This window comes from Mytilus galloprovincialis, chromosome 12, assembly GCF_965363235.1.
Source record: "Mytilus galloprovincialis chromosome 12, xbMytGall1.hap1.1, whole genome shotgun sequence".
Lineage (NCBI taxonomy): Eukaryota > Metazoa > Mollusca > Bivalvia > Mytilida > Mytilidae > Mytilus > Mytilus galloprovincialis.
Genome location: NC_134849.1, coordinates 3,302,036 through 3,318,529, shown reverse-complemented (window position 1 = coordinate 3,318,529; position 16,494 = coordinate 3,302,036). Strand labels below are relative to the sequence as shown.

At 33.6% G+C, this 16,494-nt stretch overlaps 1 protein-coding gene across 2 annotated transcripts; it reads right to left on the bottom strand.

The window, feature by feature from the left end:
- Positions 1–11,227: 11,227 nt before the first annotated feature.
- Positions 11,228–16,494, bottom strand: LOC143054694 (kelch domain-containing protein 9-like). 2 transcript variants are annotated; one of them, XM_076227712.1, is made up of 3 exons: positions 16,385–16,494; positions 13,266–13,429; positions 11,228–12,395 (listed from the first exon to the last, which is right to left on the bottom strand). In XM_076227712.1, exons 2-3 carry the CDS (start codon positions 13,363–13,365, stop codon positions 11,572–11,574), a joined length of 924 nt encoding a protein of 307 aa, XP_076083827.1. In that variant the 5' UTR covers positions 13,366–13,429; positions 16,385–16,494; the 3' UTR covers positions 11,228–11,571. The 2 variants fall into 2 exon arrangements, with proteins under 2 accessions (XP_076083827.1, XP_076083828.1); XM_076227713.1 differs by having other exon boundaries at positions 13,266–13,435; positions 16,385–16,488.

Genomic DNA, 16,494 nt, shown 5'->3' with positions numbered 1-16,494 from the left:
CTGTGCTGGTGGAGATTTATTTCCCCGAGGGTATTACCAGGGTCCCATTAGTCCGACAACCATTATTCCGACAGCCCATTACTCCGACAGCCCACTTTTCCGACAGCCCATTACTCCGACAGCCCATTACTCCGACAACCTGTTACTCCGACAGCCCATTATGCCGGCAATGCGTTTTTATATGTGTATGGGTAAAGTTTCTATAAAAAGACCAACTCCGTTCTCGATGATATTTGTCCGTTTTGATTACAATCATTCTTTCCATGCGGGATATTTGTCTCAGTATATTGGAGTTGATACACATGCTTATGGCAACTGCTCAGTTCTTACCCTTCTTTCACTATAGATCCTCGGTTCCCCCTTTTCGCGTGAGGTTACCCCACTATTAACTACATAAATAAATATATCGGAGTTGGATAACACTACCCGCCCTCTATGGTCGCAATACTTTCTCTCCTTGTATCACTCATCTGAGTTTTATTTAAATTAATTTTGTCGAGGAAATAATGGACTTATGTAGCGTCAGTCAGAATAAGAAAAACGAAGAGTCAATACATACCCATCTCCTAAAAAATAAGAAGACAAATAGGACAAAATATGTGCTCAGTAAAGATGAGCAATTCCAATTATGAATACGGTATCATGTTTGGGAATGTGAATCCACGAAATACGGAGACAGTACACAGCACTTCCAATAGCAATCGATTAGACATAGTCTGAGAGATGAAACTCGATAAATTTGTAGGGATACCGATTTTATATCCTGAGCTTATTTTAAAATCTAGAAAAATATGTCTCTTTTATTATGGTTGGTGGAGATGAAGGAATGATGATTTACAACAAAACTTATTACGAAAAACAAATATGACGGACATGAATATTTCGGCAACTTCTATCTAAATATTCATAAGGAAAAGTGATATCGGGCCAGTGACTGTATATGTTATAGAAATATACAGTCAACGCATTTTGGCTGCTCAAAAAGAACGAGTGCAGTATAAATGCCAATAGCAAACTAGTAAAAAATCTAAGACAATGTGTCACATTCTTGTCCCGCTTGTGTCTTTGTCAAATTGTCTAATTTAAAAAAAAACTTAGTACATTATGTGTTTTGTTGGAAACTGGACACTTATTTTTCATTTAAAGATTGTTTTCAAGAAGAAAAATTATTTAGACATCATTGATTTTAAGAAAGATAGTGCATATCGGTGCTCTTCCATTACATTAAAAATTGAAAATGCTAGATACTCAATTTTCGTTACATTTTTCTTAGCAATGATTTCTGAAATTGGTTTCAAGGTTTATATAAGTCAGAATGTGTGATGCTTTTTCAGATTCACAACTCAAAAAATTCCTGTCTACCGAAATTTATTTGCGGGGGTATCATCAGTAGCTCGTACCATCAATGGTTGTTATTGATTTATATGCTCTTTAAAGATACTTTATTTGGAAAATGAAATATTCTTTTCTGATATATTCTGTATACAGATTTCAAATTGAGTAGTGATATAGAAAGTATTCGAACTACCTTAGTCTTATGTTATATATACGGAGTCATTTCTTAAAATATGTTATTACATATCGTAAACGTAATTATAATGACAGACACATTTTATATACCCTGATACTTGACCTGATAAGTGTCGGACTTATGGGTTGTCGGAGTATTGGGCTGTCGGAGCAATGGGTTGTCGGACTATTGGGTTGTCGGACTAATGGGTTGTCGGACCAATGGGCTGTCGGAATAATGGGCTGTCGGAATAATGGCGTGTAACCATTACCAGCCCAGTAGTCAGAACTTTTGTGCTGACATGAATTATCATTGATATGGTTATATTTATAAATTAACTGCTTACAAAATTTTTGATTTTTGAAATACTAAGGCTTTTTTTTCTACCTCAGGCATAGATTACCTTAGCTGCATTTGGCAAACTTTTAGGAATTTTGGTCCTTAATTCTCTACAACTTCGTACTTTATTTGGCCTTTTTAACTTTTTGGTGGATTCGAGCGTCACTGATGAGTCTTTTGTAGACGAAACGCGCGTCAGGTGTATATACAAAATTTAGTCCTGGTATCTATGATGAGTTTATTTACACCTTACAATTATTCAATACACCAAATATAGTTGACCTGCTGCTTAGTTTCTAACTTTGGAAACAGATTTAACCAAGAAAACTAAACATTGACCAATGAACCCTGAAAATGAGGTCAAGGTCAGATGAACCATGCCAGGCAGTCATATACAGCTCCAATTCTTCCATAAAACATATATAGTCAACCTATTGCTTATAGTTTAAGAAAAACAGACCAAAACACTAACTAAACACTGAGCAATGAACCATGAAAAATAGGTCAAGGTCAAATAAAACCGGGAGACTGACATGTACATCATAAAATATGTCTATACACCAAATATATTTGACCTATTGTATATAGTTTTCGAAAAAAAGACCAAAACTCAAAAACTGAACTTTGACCACTGAACTATGAAATTGAGGTGAAGGTCAGATGACACCTGCCAGCTAGACATGTTCACCTTACAAATATTCCATACACCAAATATAGTGACGTATAGCATTTAGTATAAGAAAAACAGACCAAAACGCAAAAACTTAACTATAACTACTGAACAATGAAAATGAGGTCAAGGTCAGATGACACCTGCCAGTTTGACATGTACACCGTACAGTCCTTCCATACACAAAGTATAGGAGACCTATTGCTTATAATATCTGAGATATAGACTTGGCCACTAAAACTTAACCTTGTTCACCGATCCATGGAATGAGATCGAGGGCAAGTGAAAACTGTCTGACGGGTATGAGGACCATGCAAGGTACGCACATATCAAATATAGTTATACTATTATTCGTAATAAGAGAGAAATAAACATTACAAAAAGTCTTAACTTTTTTTTTTCAAGTAGTCACTGAACCATGAAAATGAGGACAATTACAATGAACATGTGACAGACGGAAACTTCGTAACACGAGCCATCTATATACAAAGAATGAAGCCTTCCACCTTCTAAAATATAAAGCTTTAAAGTAGTAAGCTAACGCCGCCACCATAGCTGCCGCAGCTGGATAACTATTCCTATGTTGAGCTTTCTGCGACATTTTTAGGCTCACCCCCCCCCCCTAATTAAACTGAAATGCTGAAAGAAATACGTTACTACAAACGAAAGGGAAAAGGTACAAAAACGCTTAAAGAATTACACATGAACAGATAAATACAACATTAAAGACGTCAAGACTACACCACTGTCACAGATAAACTAAGGGAAGGTTGAGCGCCCAAACACATGTTTACCCTGCTTCATTCTTTATTTGCCTGTCACAAGTCACTGTTAGCAAAACTGCACCTGCTACTTCATCTGGTCACTGGTGGACAGTTCTATCATTTCCATTGGTACTAAATATCTTAATTATATTTATATCATGGTTATTTTAAAGCCTATATAGCTGATTTGTCATTTATTTTGACAGTCGGGGTGATTTGAATAATAAAACACTTTGCGACAAAAAGAGATGAATTCAGCTTCACAATTGTATACGTTCTATTCTATTATGCATCATTTCAGCAGACTGTACATGGATTTTACATCTTCTAAATTCTGCAGTGTTTTCTATCATGATGTCCTTGATAGAGGGATGCTGCTTTGAAGGAAGCTTATAAAGTAGAGTCCAAAGTGGTGAAGTTAAGGTCATCTATTTAAAATTTGTCAAACACCATTATGAGTATGTTGTCTGTTATGAAATATCTGTTTAAAGATAAAGATGTATATGTGCCAAAAACAAGCCCATCCTTCTCATGCTGGATGGTGCCAAATGTGGATCATAATTTGCATACCCTTCATTGGCTGATCCAAGGGGGGGGTTCCGGGGGTTGGAATCCCCCCTTTTTTTTGGACGATCAATGCATTTGAATGGGAGCATACAGTTGGCACCCCCCCTTTACTCTGGGTTGGGAACACCCCTTTTTAAAATGGCTGGATCCGCCCCTGCAGCCTTTCGGAGCAGTGCACCTAAGATCACCACAGTTTTTTGTGGGGTTTGTGTTGATTGATCTTTAGTAAAAGATGTTGTACTTTGTATATATATATATATAGTTTCTTTTGTTGTTATCTTTTGTGTCATGTCTGGTGGTTTTGTCAGCTTTATCTTCTTATCTTGTTACACCTAATTTTCATCATTGATTCAATATAAAAAGCCAAATTATATTTTATTTGAGTTGCGGATCCAAGGGGTTGAACTCCCCCCCCCCCCTTATTTTTTAATGATCAATGCTTTTGAAAAGGGACATAAACATGGAACCTTGTTTTGAAAATAGCTGGATCTACACATCTACTCTTACCATTTGTAATCTTGGCCACTGTAACTCAAAAGGCAAAATAAATATGCCAGACAGAAAAGTCATAGAAAATAAACTTTATTGGTAAAATTCAGAGTAAAAAATACAAAATAAATATTGACTGTAAAAAAACAATATATAGTAAATATATAGGATTGTCTATTTCTGATAAATAAATAAAATAAATAATTGATAAATTCTGATATGACTGCAATAATCACAAGCAATAAGATTATCATTTCTTTTGAAAAGCTATGTTTTCAAATTAAACTCTCTTATGTTTTCCAGTTTATTTTTAGTTTACAAAATAGATAAATATATATGGTAAATACATTTGCAGTCAAACTTAACATATAAAAGCTACTGTATTTTGGCAAAAACCTGTCTTGTACCCCTGTAATTCATAAATGTGGTAATATCTATGCAATTTGAACCTCTATTTAGGGATAAAATCTTTTATAAATCAGTTTTCTTTAGTCCAAAGGGCAGTGATGAATACAAAGGGATGGGATGTAGAGGGCATATGATCTGAAAATATCTTCTTTTTGGCATGAAATCATAAGAAATAGAATGCTGTGCAGGGCGTAGCTTGAAGTGGCCACAGAGGTTGGGGAGAGTATGGACACAACATTCAAGCTAGATACAGCTCTGAATTTGGATTGTGATTAAATATTTGAAACAGCATAGGTATCTGACACAGAATGAATGTAGTCTAAGAACTCGAAAATTTTAAATTGGACATTTACCTATTATAGTCTAATACCCAAAATTGAAATACATGGTTAGATTCAGAATGTTCGGAAACTAAGTGTCTCCTACGACGACATCGTGATACCAATATATGACCGCAAAACATATATTTGCTATATAAAATATTTTTTTATGGCCCCACAACGAAGTTGTCAGTGCCATATAATTTTCCCCTTCCATCATTCAGTAATTCCGTCATTCCGCAACAAACCATTATACAGAGTTTTTTTCTAAACGCCTTCAGATATTAGGCTGATTTTTGGTATGTGTGTTAACCATATATATCAGCTAATTTTTGATGAAATTACGGGCTTTGGACTTTGATAAATTGTTGAAAATCACAGTTATACAGACTTTTTTTTTAAACGCTTTCAGATATTGGGCAGATTTTTGGTATGTGAGCTAACCATGATGAGTTACAGATCAAGTTTAAGTTTTGTTCTGCTCTGCTAATTTTTGCCAAAATTAAGGGTTTACAACTTTGAAAATTGTTGAAAATCACAGATATTTTTGACATTTTTCTATACACTTCCAGATTTTGAGCTGATTTTTGATATGTGAGACTACCATCATGTTTGTGTCCACATGTGTTAATGAAATTACAGATTTTACAACTTTTTGAGACAGGGCCATTCGTGTCTAGTTTTAAATGTTTTGGACACTGGTAGCCTTGTCTTGGACCATTGATTTGCCTCTGAAGGATAGTCTTTATATTCAGGTTTGACTGTATATAATTTTGAATAAAACAAATTCCACCTCCACTCTTACATTCCAAATATAAATTATTAAATAATCTCTTGACATGCTCAATTTTATAGGTATGTATAAAAAATACACTTTTTGAACAATAAACATTAACACTAGCAACAAAACAGCACACCAAAAATGAACAAAAAATGTATTAGACAAAAACATCAAAAACAAAACAACACTTCAATTTTAGGAACAAGACTTCTCTTCACAAACTTTGTTAGCTTTGGTACCACATTAAAATGACTAGTATTAAAATGAGAACATACACTATGTACAAAGTATACAGGAGATTAAACACACAATTTACATCTCACCTTAAAGATAAAATAAATAAGGCCTTCATCAATGTAGGAAATAAGAAGATACATTTTTTCAGGTGATTTAGAAATTCAAATTTGAAACACTTTTAAAAACATAATTGTTGTTGTAATTAAATCATTTTTATAGTCATTTCAGCCTCTAGTTAAATAATTGGGTTATAAAGAAATTGAAAAAGGCCAATGGCTGAAAATATTTGCCATACCATTTTTTACAGAAGCAAATAATTGTAAAACATATTTAGAAATTAGTTGTTCACATACATGACATATACAAAAGTCTTTTTATATCACAGCTTTGTCTAGATCATTTATACCCTGAGATTCAAACATATAAACATAAATATATTTCATTACACCAATTTGACCCTTAAGACTGATATATAAGAACTCATATGTATATAAATAAATTTTGTGTATTTACTGTCTTCTGATTGGTTAAAATTATTAGTTTTATTTTCAATGTTGTCAATTTTGATGGCGACACGCCCACTCTGACGTTGTGAATTCATACGCCAACATGTGTGTACGTTGTTATTGTCAAGATAAATAAAATAAAAAGTTCTTTAAGCCTTATTTTTGATAGAAATTTATTTATAATGAATGGCAATAATTTATTTTGATTTTATTGAACCATAAAACTAATTTTTGACTCTTCACATTTTACATAATCCGCTTCACGGATTATTGAATGTGAAGAGTCAAAAATTAGTTTTATGGTTCAATAAATTCAAAATAAATAATAGCCATTCATTAAATGTTGTGTACAAGTTGTAATTTTTACAAATTATAATTTGTACAGAGTTTTTGTACAAGTTATAAGTATTTTGACACACACCTTCTTTCACAAGGTGATACAAGTGTATCTTCAATAATTATTCAGTTCTGTGTTTAAAACACAAATTTATATACTTCAACCTAGTATTAAGCACTGTCCTGTATGTCATAAAATCACAAACAAAGACGCCTGCTTGGTTTGAATTATATTTTTATTTTTTTGCTAATACCAAGTTCTATGTCCTCGAAATATGTTTTAGTGTTTTTATATAAACTTTGTGTCAGTACTATTTGCAAAACTGTAGCATATAGTTGTGGAAATAAAACAGTGATAAGCTTCATCATAGACACTGTGCTCATTTTATCCAATTATGTAAAGAGATTCACAAAATACTGATAACTTGTACAAAAATACTGTACAAATTATAATTGTACAACATTACAATTTGTACACAACATATATATCACAACTCTGGATAAATAAAAAAAGTTTCTTATTTCTAGGAAGATGTATTGCAAAAACATGAAAAATAAAAATTTTGATCATTATTTTGAAAATGATGATCAGGTATACCTCTAAGCAACAGAGGATGAAATTATGACCAAATCTTTTTAAGGGAGCTGGCTTCTAAGTTTCAAAGTAATTAACTTTTCAAACCACTAGCATATATATTGATAGGGGATTAATAAAGGAATCAAAGATAGCAAAAAATATATATAGGTCACTGTGCTTGTTTTCGAGATATTAGCCATTGAAATTTTGGCGGGAAAATGTTCTCTCTTGACTTTTCATAGCTTTATCATTGACAAGTTTAAGTCTTCAAAAACTATTAAAAAGTAATTAAAATTTTATAAGAATTTAACAGACAGCTTATCATTATACATTTAAAAGAATTATAAAAAGAAAAAATGGGGGTCACCGGGCAAATTTTGTTAAGGCATTCAAATGGATAAAACCAGAGGATTCCGAAAATCTGACCAAAATTCCAAAACATGACAAGCAAGCTTCCTTAGAGCATTCTACATATCAACACTTGGTTGGTAATTTTTTTTTTTTTCTTTATATTATATTTTAACTTAGCCAAAATATGAAGGCAATGAAAACATATATCTATACTATTACATTATTCAAGTTATTGTTTGCAATTAAAAATTCTAGTACCCTGGGTTTACAATTGTGTTAACATGATTGTCATTGACTTTACTGTTGGGCCTAATAAAAAATACTCCCGTTTTCCGATAATTGTTAATGTTAGTGCATACTCTTAGATATTTTTGTGGGCACTTTTGAACAAGCACTATTAAAGGTAGACTACTTCTCAAATTGAAACCAGTCATTTTCAAGTCATAAAAATTTAACAAAATAAAATAACATACCTGCCAACTGTCACTATTCATGCTATTTGCGTGGGATTTTCCCCCATGGAGGCTCCCAAATAGAAATTTTGAAAGAGCAATTTTGTTCACAATTTCAAACAAAACAACTGATTTTACAATAGCTTAAGGATTGTAAAAGTATGAAGATGCCAAAAAACATGATTAAAATACATTTGAAGACCCTCTTCAAGGTTTTGTAGGACTACGAGAGTCATCGTGCACGTAAAAACCCCATGGGCGTTTTAAAAAGTTGGCAGGTATGAAATGATTGCCTATCAACTATCACATAGCAGAAACACAGGTATTTTATCATAGGTCCTATAAGTATCTATACTCTAAAGTCTAACCATCTAGTATCCCCATGGATGATTTTATGACCAAAGCCACCATGTATCAGAATATTTTCATCCTTGGTTACACAACAAATATGGCCAGAACGCCCAATTTTACTCTCGCCTATTTTGTAATCAAAGCGCTGTAAGCGCTGAGGGCAGTTAACCAAAAACCAAGACAACCGTAATTATGAAAAGTTCTGAACTTCAAAACTGTGGCAATGTTGCCTCAACATTAAACATTCATGTATAGTACATTCATGTTTATCTAATGATGTATTTATTAAGGCAAATAGTTTATATGTTATCAAGGTTTCAAAAGCAATGCATATATCAATGTATATTTTTTATGGTGAGTCTGCAGTGGTACAAGTTCCCAATGATTGCAGTTGTTCTACTTGGTAGTTAACCTTGGTTTTATTTGACTGCTAGAAGTTCAATTTGACGTAGTATGAACATGTAATAGTATGAATGGACTGGTTTCCCTGGAAAGAAAACTGAGTTTGTGTTCTATAGTACAAAAGTTATGAGACACGAATCAGACAAATGTTCACTACAACAGGGATCAAAGATGAGGTCTGACTGACTTGCCCATAGTAAATGTAAATGATTTGTTATTTTGTCCCATACATATGAATATATATAATCTAGGGATGGGGATCTCAACGGTTTTCAAGTTCTCAAACAGGTAGGGATAGGCAGAGGATTTAGGGGGCAGGGGGCTTATATAGGGAATCACTGAAGCGTGACTGGAGCGGGCCCCTCTTAGGTCAGTCAGTGGGCCCCACTTATGAAAATTTCTTAATCCGCCACTGGGGGTAGGGTGACCCTAGGGACTTCCCCTACATTTCATTTTATTTGTTATATTGTCCCATACATGAATATATATGGTTTAGGGGTGGGGATCTCATTGGTTTCCAAGTTCTCAAACAGGAAGGGTAGGGTGACCCAAGGGACTTCCCTTATATTTCATCTGATTTGTTATATTGTCCCATACATGAGTAATATATATGGTTTAGGGGTAAGGATCTTGACCATTTCCAAGTTCTCAAACAGGAGGGTGAACAGTGACCTCAGGGACTCCCCCTATCTTTCATCTGATTTGTTATATTGTCCCATACATGAATATATATGGTTTAGGGATGGGGATCTCGACCATTTTTAAATTCTTAAACAGGAGGGGTGGGGTGACCCCTAGCGACTCTTCCTATATTTCATTTGATTTTTCATATTGTCACAAACATGAATATATATGGTTAAGGGGTGGTGATCTCGACCGTTTCCAAGTTCTCAAACAGGAGGGGGTGGGGTATCTCCAGGGACTCCCCCTATATTTCATTTTTTATTTATTATATTGTCCTATACTTGAATATATGCAGGGGGGTTGCGGGCTTGCACCCCCCTTAAGTTTGCAAGCATGGGTTCTTCTCAGCTTAATAAAGAAAATTCCGATAATTTTACCTCAATTTTTTTTTTAATAAGCTGAGAACAGCTCGGTGAAAATTTAAGTTTGCGCCCCTCCTAACCTAAAATCCTGGATCTGCCCCTCATATGGTTTAGGGGTGGGGAGCTCGACCGTTTCCAAGTTATCAAACAGGAGGGGGTAGAGTGGCCCAAAGAATTCCACCTATATATCATATGATTTACTTACATTAAGGTATATATAATATAGTTGCATTATTTGTGAAAATAAAGAATGAAACTTTCAGCTACTTTAATTGACCCTTCAAAATTGAGAAAAAACAAATAACCCCTCGAAATTGCAGTAATATGTTTACACTTTAAAAGCATCTCACATGCATTATCATCATTTATCATTTATAAAGAAAATTTAGACTGTGACCATGAACATGTATATTGTTAGATATACTGTTCCCAGCTGTCACGTTGTATTGGATCATTTTAAATTAAAATTTATCAAAAAGTAATTTTTAGTTTCTGAATAAAATATTTTTTAGCTTTTTCTTTCTTTTACATATATCTTTTGGTTTACAATACTAGTGTTTATATTCATTTATCATGCATAGATGTATTTTTTCACCTGCTTGGATTTATTTTGTTAATGATCGTCAAACCCGGAATTATCCTTATCCGCTTCCGGAATCGGATCCGATTTTGTAAAATTTTGTCTTCACGGCCGCCATTGTTATGTGTTTACAATGTTGTTTTTGTCAATCAGATACGATTTTACTCGAATTTATACAATATTTGTCGGCGATTTTCTGTATAAAGCTAGCGGTTGAACAAAATGAACATCGCCGTCACGAATAATAATGATAAAAATAAGTGTTTAGCTCGTTTAATTGGAGACTTTGGTGAACATGGTGCCGAAAAGGTTTGCAAAGTAATTTCTTATTTTCTTTCAAATGTAAGGCGACTACGTCGGGCGTAGCTAGAAACCAACTATCCTAGTCGAAATTCCGCTTGCAAAAGTGGAAGGTCTCGGACCACCGCTAATTTGCACACCTGCCTCCAAATTGAAAAGCTACGAAAATTTCTTTTTCTAATTTGAAATTGCCGCCAACAGCATGAACAGTTGAATTATATAATAGACTACAATGTACTGACGTAGTTGTACTACGTATTGATGACAAACAATATTCCTACGACTTTTGTCATTTGGGAAATCTAAACTGCTTGTCTTAAGAGATTTTCGGCGATTAAATATTTCATACAATTGTTCTTTGACATCTTAGCTAAAAGCACGAGTCATAATGAACTACACAAGGATTTTTAATAAGCACTACTTCCTATGTGTAACTTTAAAACTTTTGGATAAATCGACGATCATTTAAGGTTTTTCTGGTCATTTTTTTTGTAATCCAGAATAAAAAGTATTAAAAAAGTGTTCAATTAGTTATATATAACATAGTAACAAGCTAGATAATAACAATGGCAAGTATTTCAGGATTTATTGGGTAGAACACAAATCTAGGGTGCTCGCATAATGCAGCTTAACTGCATAAAAATTAATACTGGGCTTGTCCGTCATGATGAACATATCCCCAACTGGTTTCCCAATTTTACTTCTCCCATCAAATGTTTCCCCTCCATGTATGAGTATGGCACCAGAAGATTCTAGAGCAATGTGATGCCTGCGTCCACCTGGCATTTTATCCATAGGTTTAAGCCTTCTGATGATTCTTTTAAATGATTCTGCTGCTTTTTCATTATCAAGTGACCCACTTCTGTAACCGCTGTGAACTTCCAGAAGTTCATCATTTCGACCTCCAAGTACGTATAATCTAGGACCTATGAAATTTGTTGTATGACCTGACCTAGATTCTGTGGCGCGGCTGTATTCTGAGTAAATAAATTTTCCCGATTCTACACTACCAGTTAACATGTAAGCATTACCATGTTTTTTATCATCTGGTTGCATGCGTAATGGACCTTCACGTCCAAGGACTAGAACTTTACCGTTATTTAATAGTGTTGCTGTATGTGAACTCAACCCTGCATCAGATGGAAACCCCTCAGATGATGGATATAACCATTTACATTCTAAAGTGTCAAATATAAAGACTTTTGATGTTCTGGCCTTCCCATCCCACCCACCAATCAGGAGCAGGTATCTGTCGTCAATGGTAACACATGCATGATGACTTAGTGCCGGACTTCCTGGTACCCGGACCTCGTTCCAGATCATGGTGTCAAAGTTCAAGCAGTGTAACTTGTTTGAAGCCTCTATGCTGTTTCTGTCTACCCGACCTCCATGGACATACAGAAATCGACCTATAAAAAATTACAATAAAACATATATGAGTAATAAAATAGAGAATGGAAATGTGTTATGTGGTTAAGACAACCTGAGCAAAGGGCAGAAAACAGCCTAATGCCTCCAATGGGTTTTAAACATAGAGAGAACATCCCTTACTTATCTACCTTAATCAAATGTCAATTGAATGATGCTATTAATCTGGAATCAGTAAGGCAATCTATACATGTAATACAGCTTGACATTTTATATATGAAAATATGGCTAAGTGACAATTACATGTATAATGCACCAATGACTTTAAATATTCTGATTTAATATAATAATTGGACGTTTGCAGTCATTTTTATTCCTTCCCTATCTTATGCCAAACTTATCTGTGGTGTACATTTACATATGTTGGAAAGGTCCCTCCTGCTGCCTAATTGTTTATCAAATGTAAATTTCTGAGAATTATATGAAAGGCAAGATACCTTAAAATGTTGCCTTTGCATATGATTCCTAAACCTGTCTCAGTTCAAGGGCCATAATTCTAACATATGTTGGTAAATGTGAACAAAATTATTTTACATAGTTATAAATTGGAGGAAAACAAAACACCGGTCAGATCATTATCCTTGGTTTAATCCATGACCATAACTAGACAATAATATGTTTTTTTAAACCAGTCGTTTGTTCATGTTTGTCATATTATTTGTTTTATATAAATTGAATTTTAATAAGTTAGGCCATAAGTTTTCTCCTGTGAATTGTTTTACATTTTTCAATCTAAATCCAGAGCCTTTTATAACTGACTATACCATGTATACAGCATGGGTTTTTTGCTCATTGTTAAAGGTTGTACAGTTACCATTAATTGCTTTCTCCTTATTTTTATAATTTCTTACCAATACATGCTCCAACATGGAAGGCAAGACTTGGACCAATTGGACAGAAAATTTCCCAATCTGCTAACAAATGTTTACCACTGGACATGCTAGAAGCCATCTACATTGTACTGTGATCTCTAGGGCTAATAGGTTACTTCTGAAGCTACTTACATGATTATCTTCTGTTTCTGTAAAACAAATTTACAATAAAAACATGTATATAAAAGTTTTTTTTTTAGGTTCAATATAAACTCGAATAATTCTGCGCCCTATAGCGGCCTATAGTTAATGTAGCAATCGGAGATTAGACGGAGATCAGCAGAATATAACGACTGACATTATTCGGGTTAGGTTCAATATGAACATTTATGCTCTGATGTTCAGTAGTTGTTGATTGTTGATGTGGTTTGTAAATAAGTGTTTCTCGTTTCTTGGTTTTTTTATAATAGATTAGACCATTGTTTTTCCCATTTGAATGGTTTTACACTAGTAATTTTTGGGGGCCCTTTAATGCTTGCAGCTCAGTGTGAGCCAAGACTCTGAACACCGTACTATGACCTGTAATGGTTTTACACTAGTAATTTTTGGTGGCCCTTTATTGCTTGCTGTTTGGTGTGAGCCAAGGCTCTGAAGACCGTACTTTAACCCTTAATGGTTTTACTTTAATATATTGTGACTTGGATGAAGAGTTGTCTCATTGGCACTCATACCACATCTTCTTCTATCTACACATGTATCTCAAAAGAATACAAGAAATGGAGAATTGGCACAACCACAACCACAACAATACTTTATTTTAAGAGGGTTACACAGTTAGCAGGGTTAGCTATTTAACTAATCTTCCCTGAGGCCCTCATCATGAAAAATCAAACAAAATCCAAACATATACATTACATACAATAAATTACAAACAAAAGTGAACCAACGCCTGGTGAGTCTGTAGTGCGGTAGAGTCCATAAAGTGGATACCCGAGGGTATGCAGGGTCGTTATGATAAAAAACATAAAATGAAGAGAGTCTTATAACAACAACACTTTAGGGACTGCTGCAGAAATTTATTGATCGACATGTTTCGGTGCCTCGGGCACCGTCATCAGGATAAAAACAATACATAAAATCATGTTGAAGTACAAAATCGGGTTGTTAAAAAATTTAAACATCACAATGTAACTTGTTACAATGGTAAGTAACGTTATTAATAACAAAGTACGAACACATAGTTAAAATTCAACATAGACTAGTGATATTTATACTTTGTCCTTTACTTTCGGCGACCGAAACATTTTACAGCATTCCTGACGCGATTGGAAGCAGTACCTCTGGTCAAGGGAAGCCAGTCGAAATGGTACGGAATTGCTGATAAAATGTCGTCTATTTTGGGGAAGAAAGTTAACAGAACATTCAGACCACACAACCTATACAGTATATACAAAGCCTGACAACTTACTGTATTATTCTTTCCACGATGCAAGAGGACAAACACATGTTGGCAGAATAATTTTAACAAACATTTTCACACCAAAAACATTTTATTTCAATTTCTTTTTATAGTTTATTTACATACTTACAATGAACTTTCACTTTCACTTTCAGTACGTTGCTATTAATAACGTTACTTACCATTGTAACATTGTGACGTTTAAATTTTAACAACCCGATTTTGTACTTCAACATGATTTTATGTATTGTTTTTATCCTGATGACGGTGCCCTAGGCACCGAAACATGTCGATCATTACATACAATAGTATTAAAATTTAAGTATGATAATAACGTTCAATACAACTTGATAAAATGTTAGGAAAAAAATAAACATGATGACATAATCAGTTTTCAATATTATTCATATAGCTATGTTGATTTCAATAAATGATCTGTTATTTGGTATTTAAAAGAATCAAGTCATTTGTAATATTTTTTAACGGTATTGGCAAATTATTCCACAAGAATGGTCCAGAAAACATAAAAGATTTTTTGCACAATTCTGGTTTAGGGAGTATGAGGTTTCCTTGAACAGCATTTCTCACACATTAATCTATATATGGTATGGATTTCGCTCATTGTTGACGGCCATAAAGTGACTTACTGTTGTTAACTTCTATATCATTTGGTTTCTTGTGTAGAGTTGTGTCATTTCATTGGCAATCATACCACATCCTCTTATTTGTATATCAATGTATAATTCAAAGTACAAACTTGAACATTTAATGACAACACCTGAATAATATTTTGTTATTTAGAGAATTTGTTGTTGATTAAAAACTTTGATAAAGGTTGTGAGTTATAGAGGTTCCAATGGATCATTTTGTGCATTAAACCAAAGAAAGTTTAAATTTACAGTGAAATAAACTGAAATTACACATTTTCATTATAATAGCTCTCATTCATGTAATGGCAGCATTTCTACTTGAAAAACCAAAGTTTGAATAAGACAATATGTAAGAACTGAAATTAAAAAACCTCCAAAATAAAAAAATTAAATCCGTAAATTTACTTTTAACCAGATATATTCTAGGTTATGATGAAATCTTCTGAGCGCTGCTTTTATTTTTATTTTTATAAATTCCAAAAAGAAACATGATTTTTTTTTTAAAGCAAAAAATTAAATAGCCTTTCAAGACCTCAATCACAATTATTTGAACTAGCTAGGTTTCTTTGAGCGTAATAAATGTCGCTGTTCATTTTTTTGCTTTACCACTGCAGATCATTGGTTTTAGGGAAATGATATCCATTTGTAGGAATAATATAATATCAGAGACATATAATACATAATATATTGTATTATATGTCTCTGATAATATATATATACCAAATTATGAGAATCTTCCCTTATTGTAAAAATTAAAAATTCAGAATTTAAATTTATTTTTATTAGAACATTTCATTGGATGCCAAACTTTATCTATATTGATGTGTTAAAAATCATTGAAATCACATGTGGCCATCTTATCATGCTGTAGCCAGGCATTTCTCTGGCATCTCAAACTGTGAAATTAACAGATCAACCAGGGGCACCTGTTGAAGGGGAGATAATCAAATGAGTCAAATCAATATTTATGGGAAATTTTTACTTTTGAAATGATTTGAATAGCTTTAAACATGTCTTTATGAATTATAAATTGTTCATTTCATGTTTACCGATAAAAATCTGGCTAAAAACTTCATTTTTAAACTCATTTTTCTTCTGTTTACAAGTTTGTTGACCTGACGGAAGCACCCGGATGTCTATTCCCACATAGTTCGTTGCG

Bases quoted from the DNA above. Each gene is read 5' to 3' on its own strand.
- LOC143054694 (XM_076227712.1), bottom strand. From the start codon at position 13,365: ATGGCTTCTAGCATGTCCAGTGGTAAACATTTGTTAGCAGATTGGGAA. The intron at 12,396-13,265 runs GTAAGAAATTAT...AATTTTTTATAG, and splicing joins CCATGTTGGAGCATGTATTG to GTCGATTTCTGTATGTCCAT.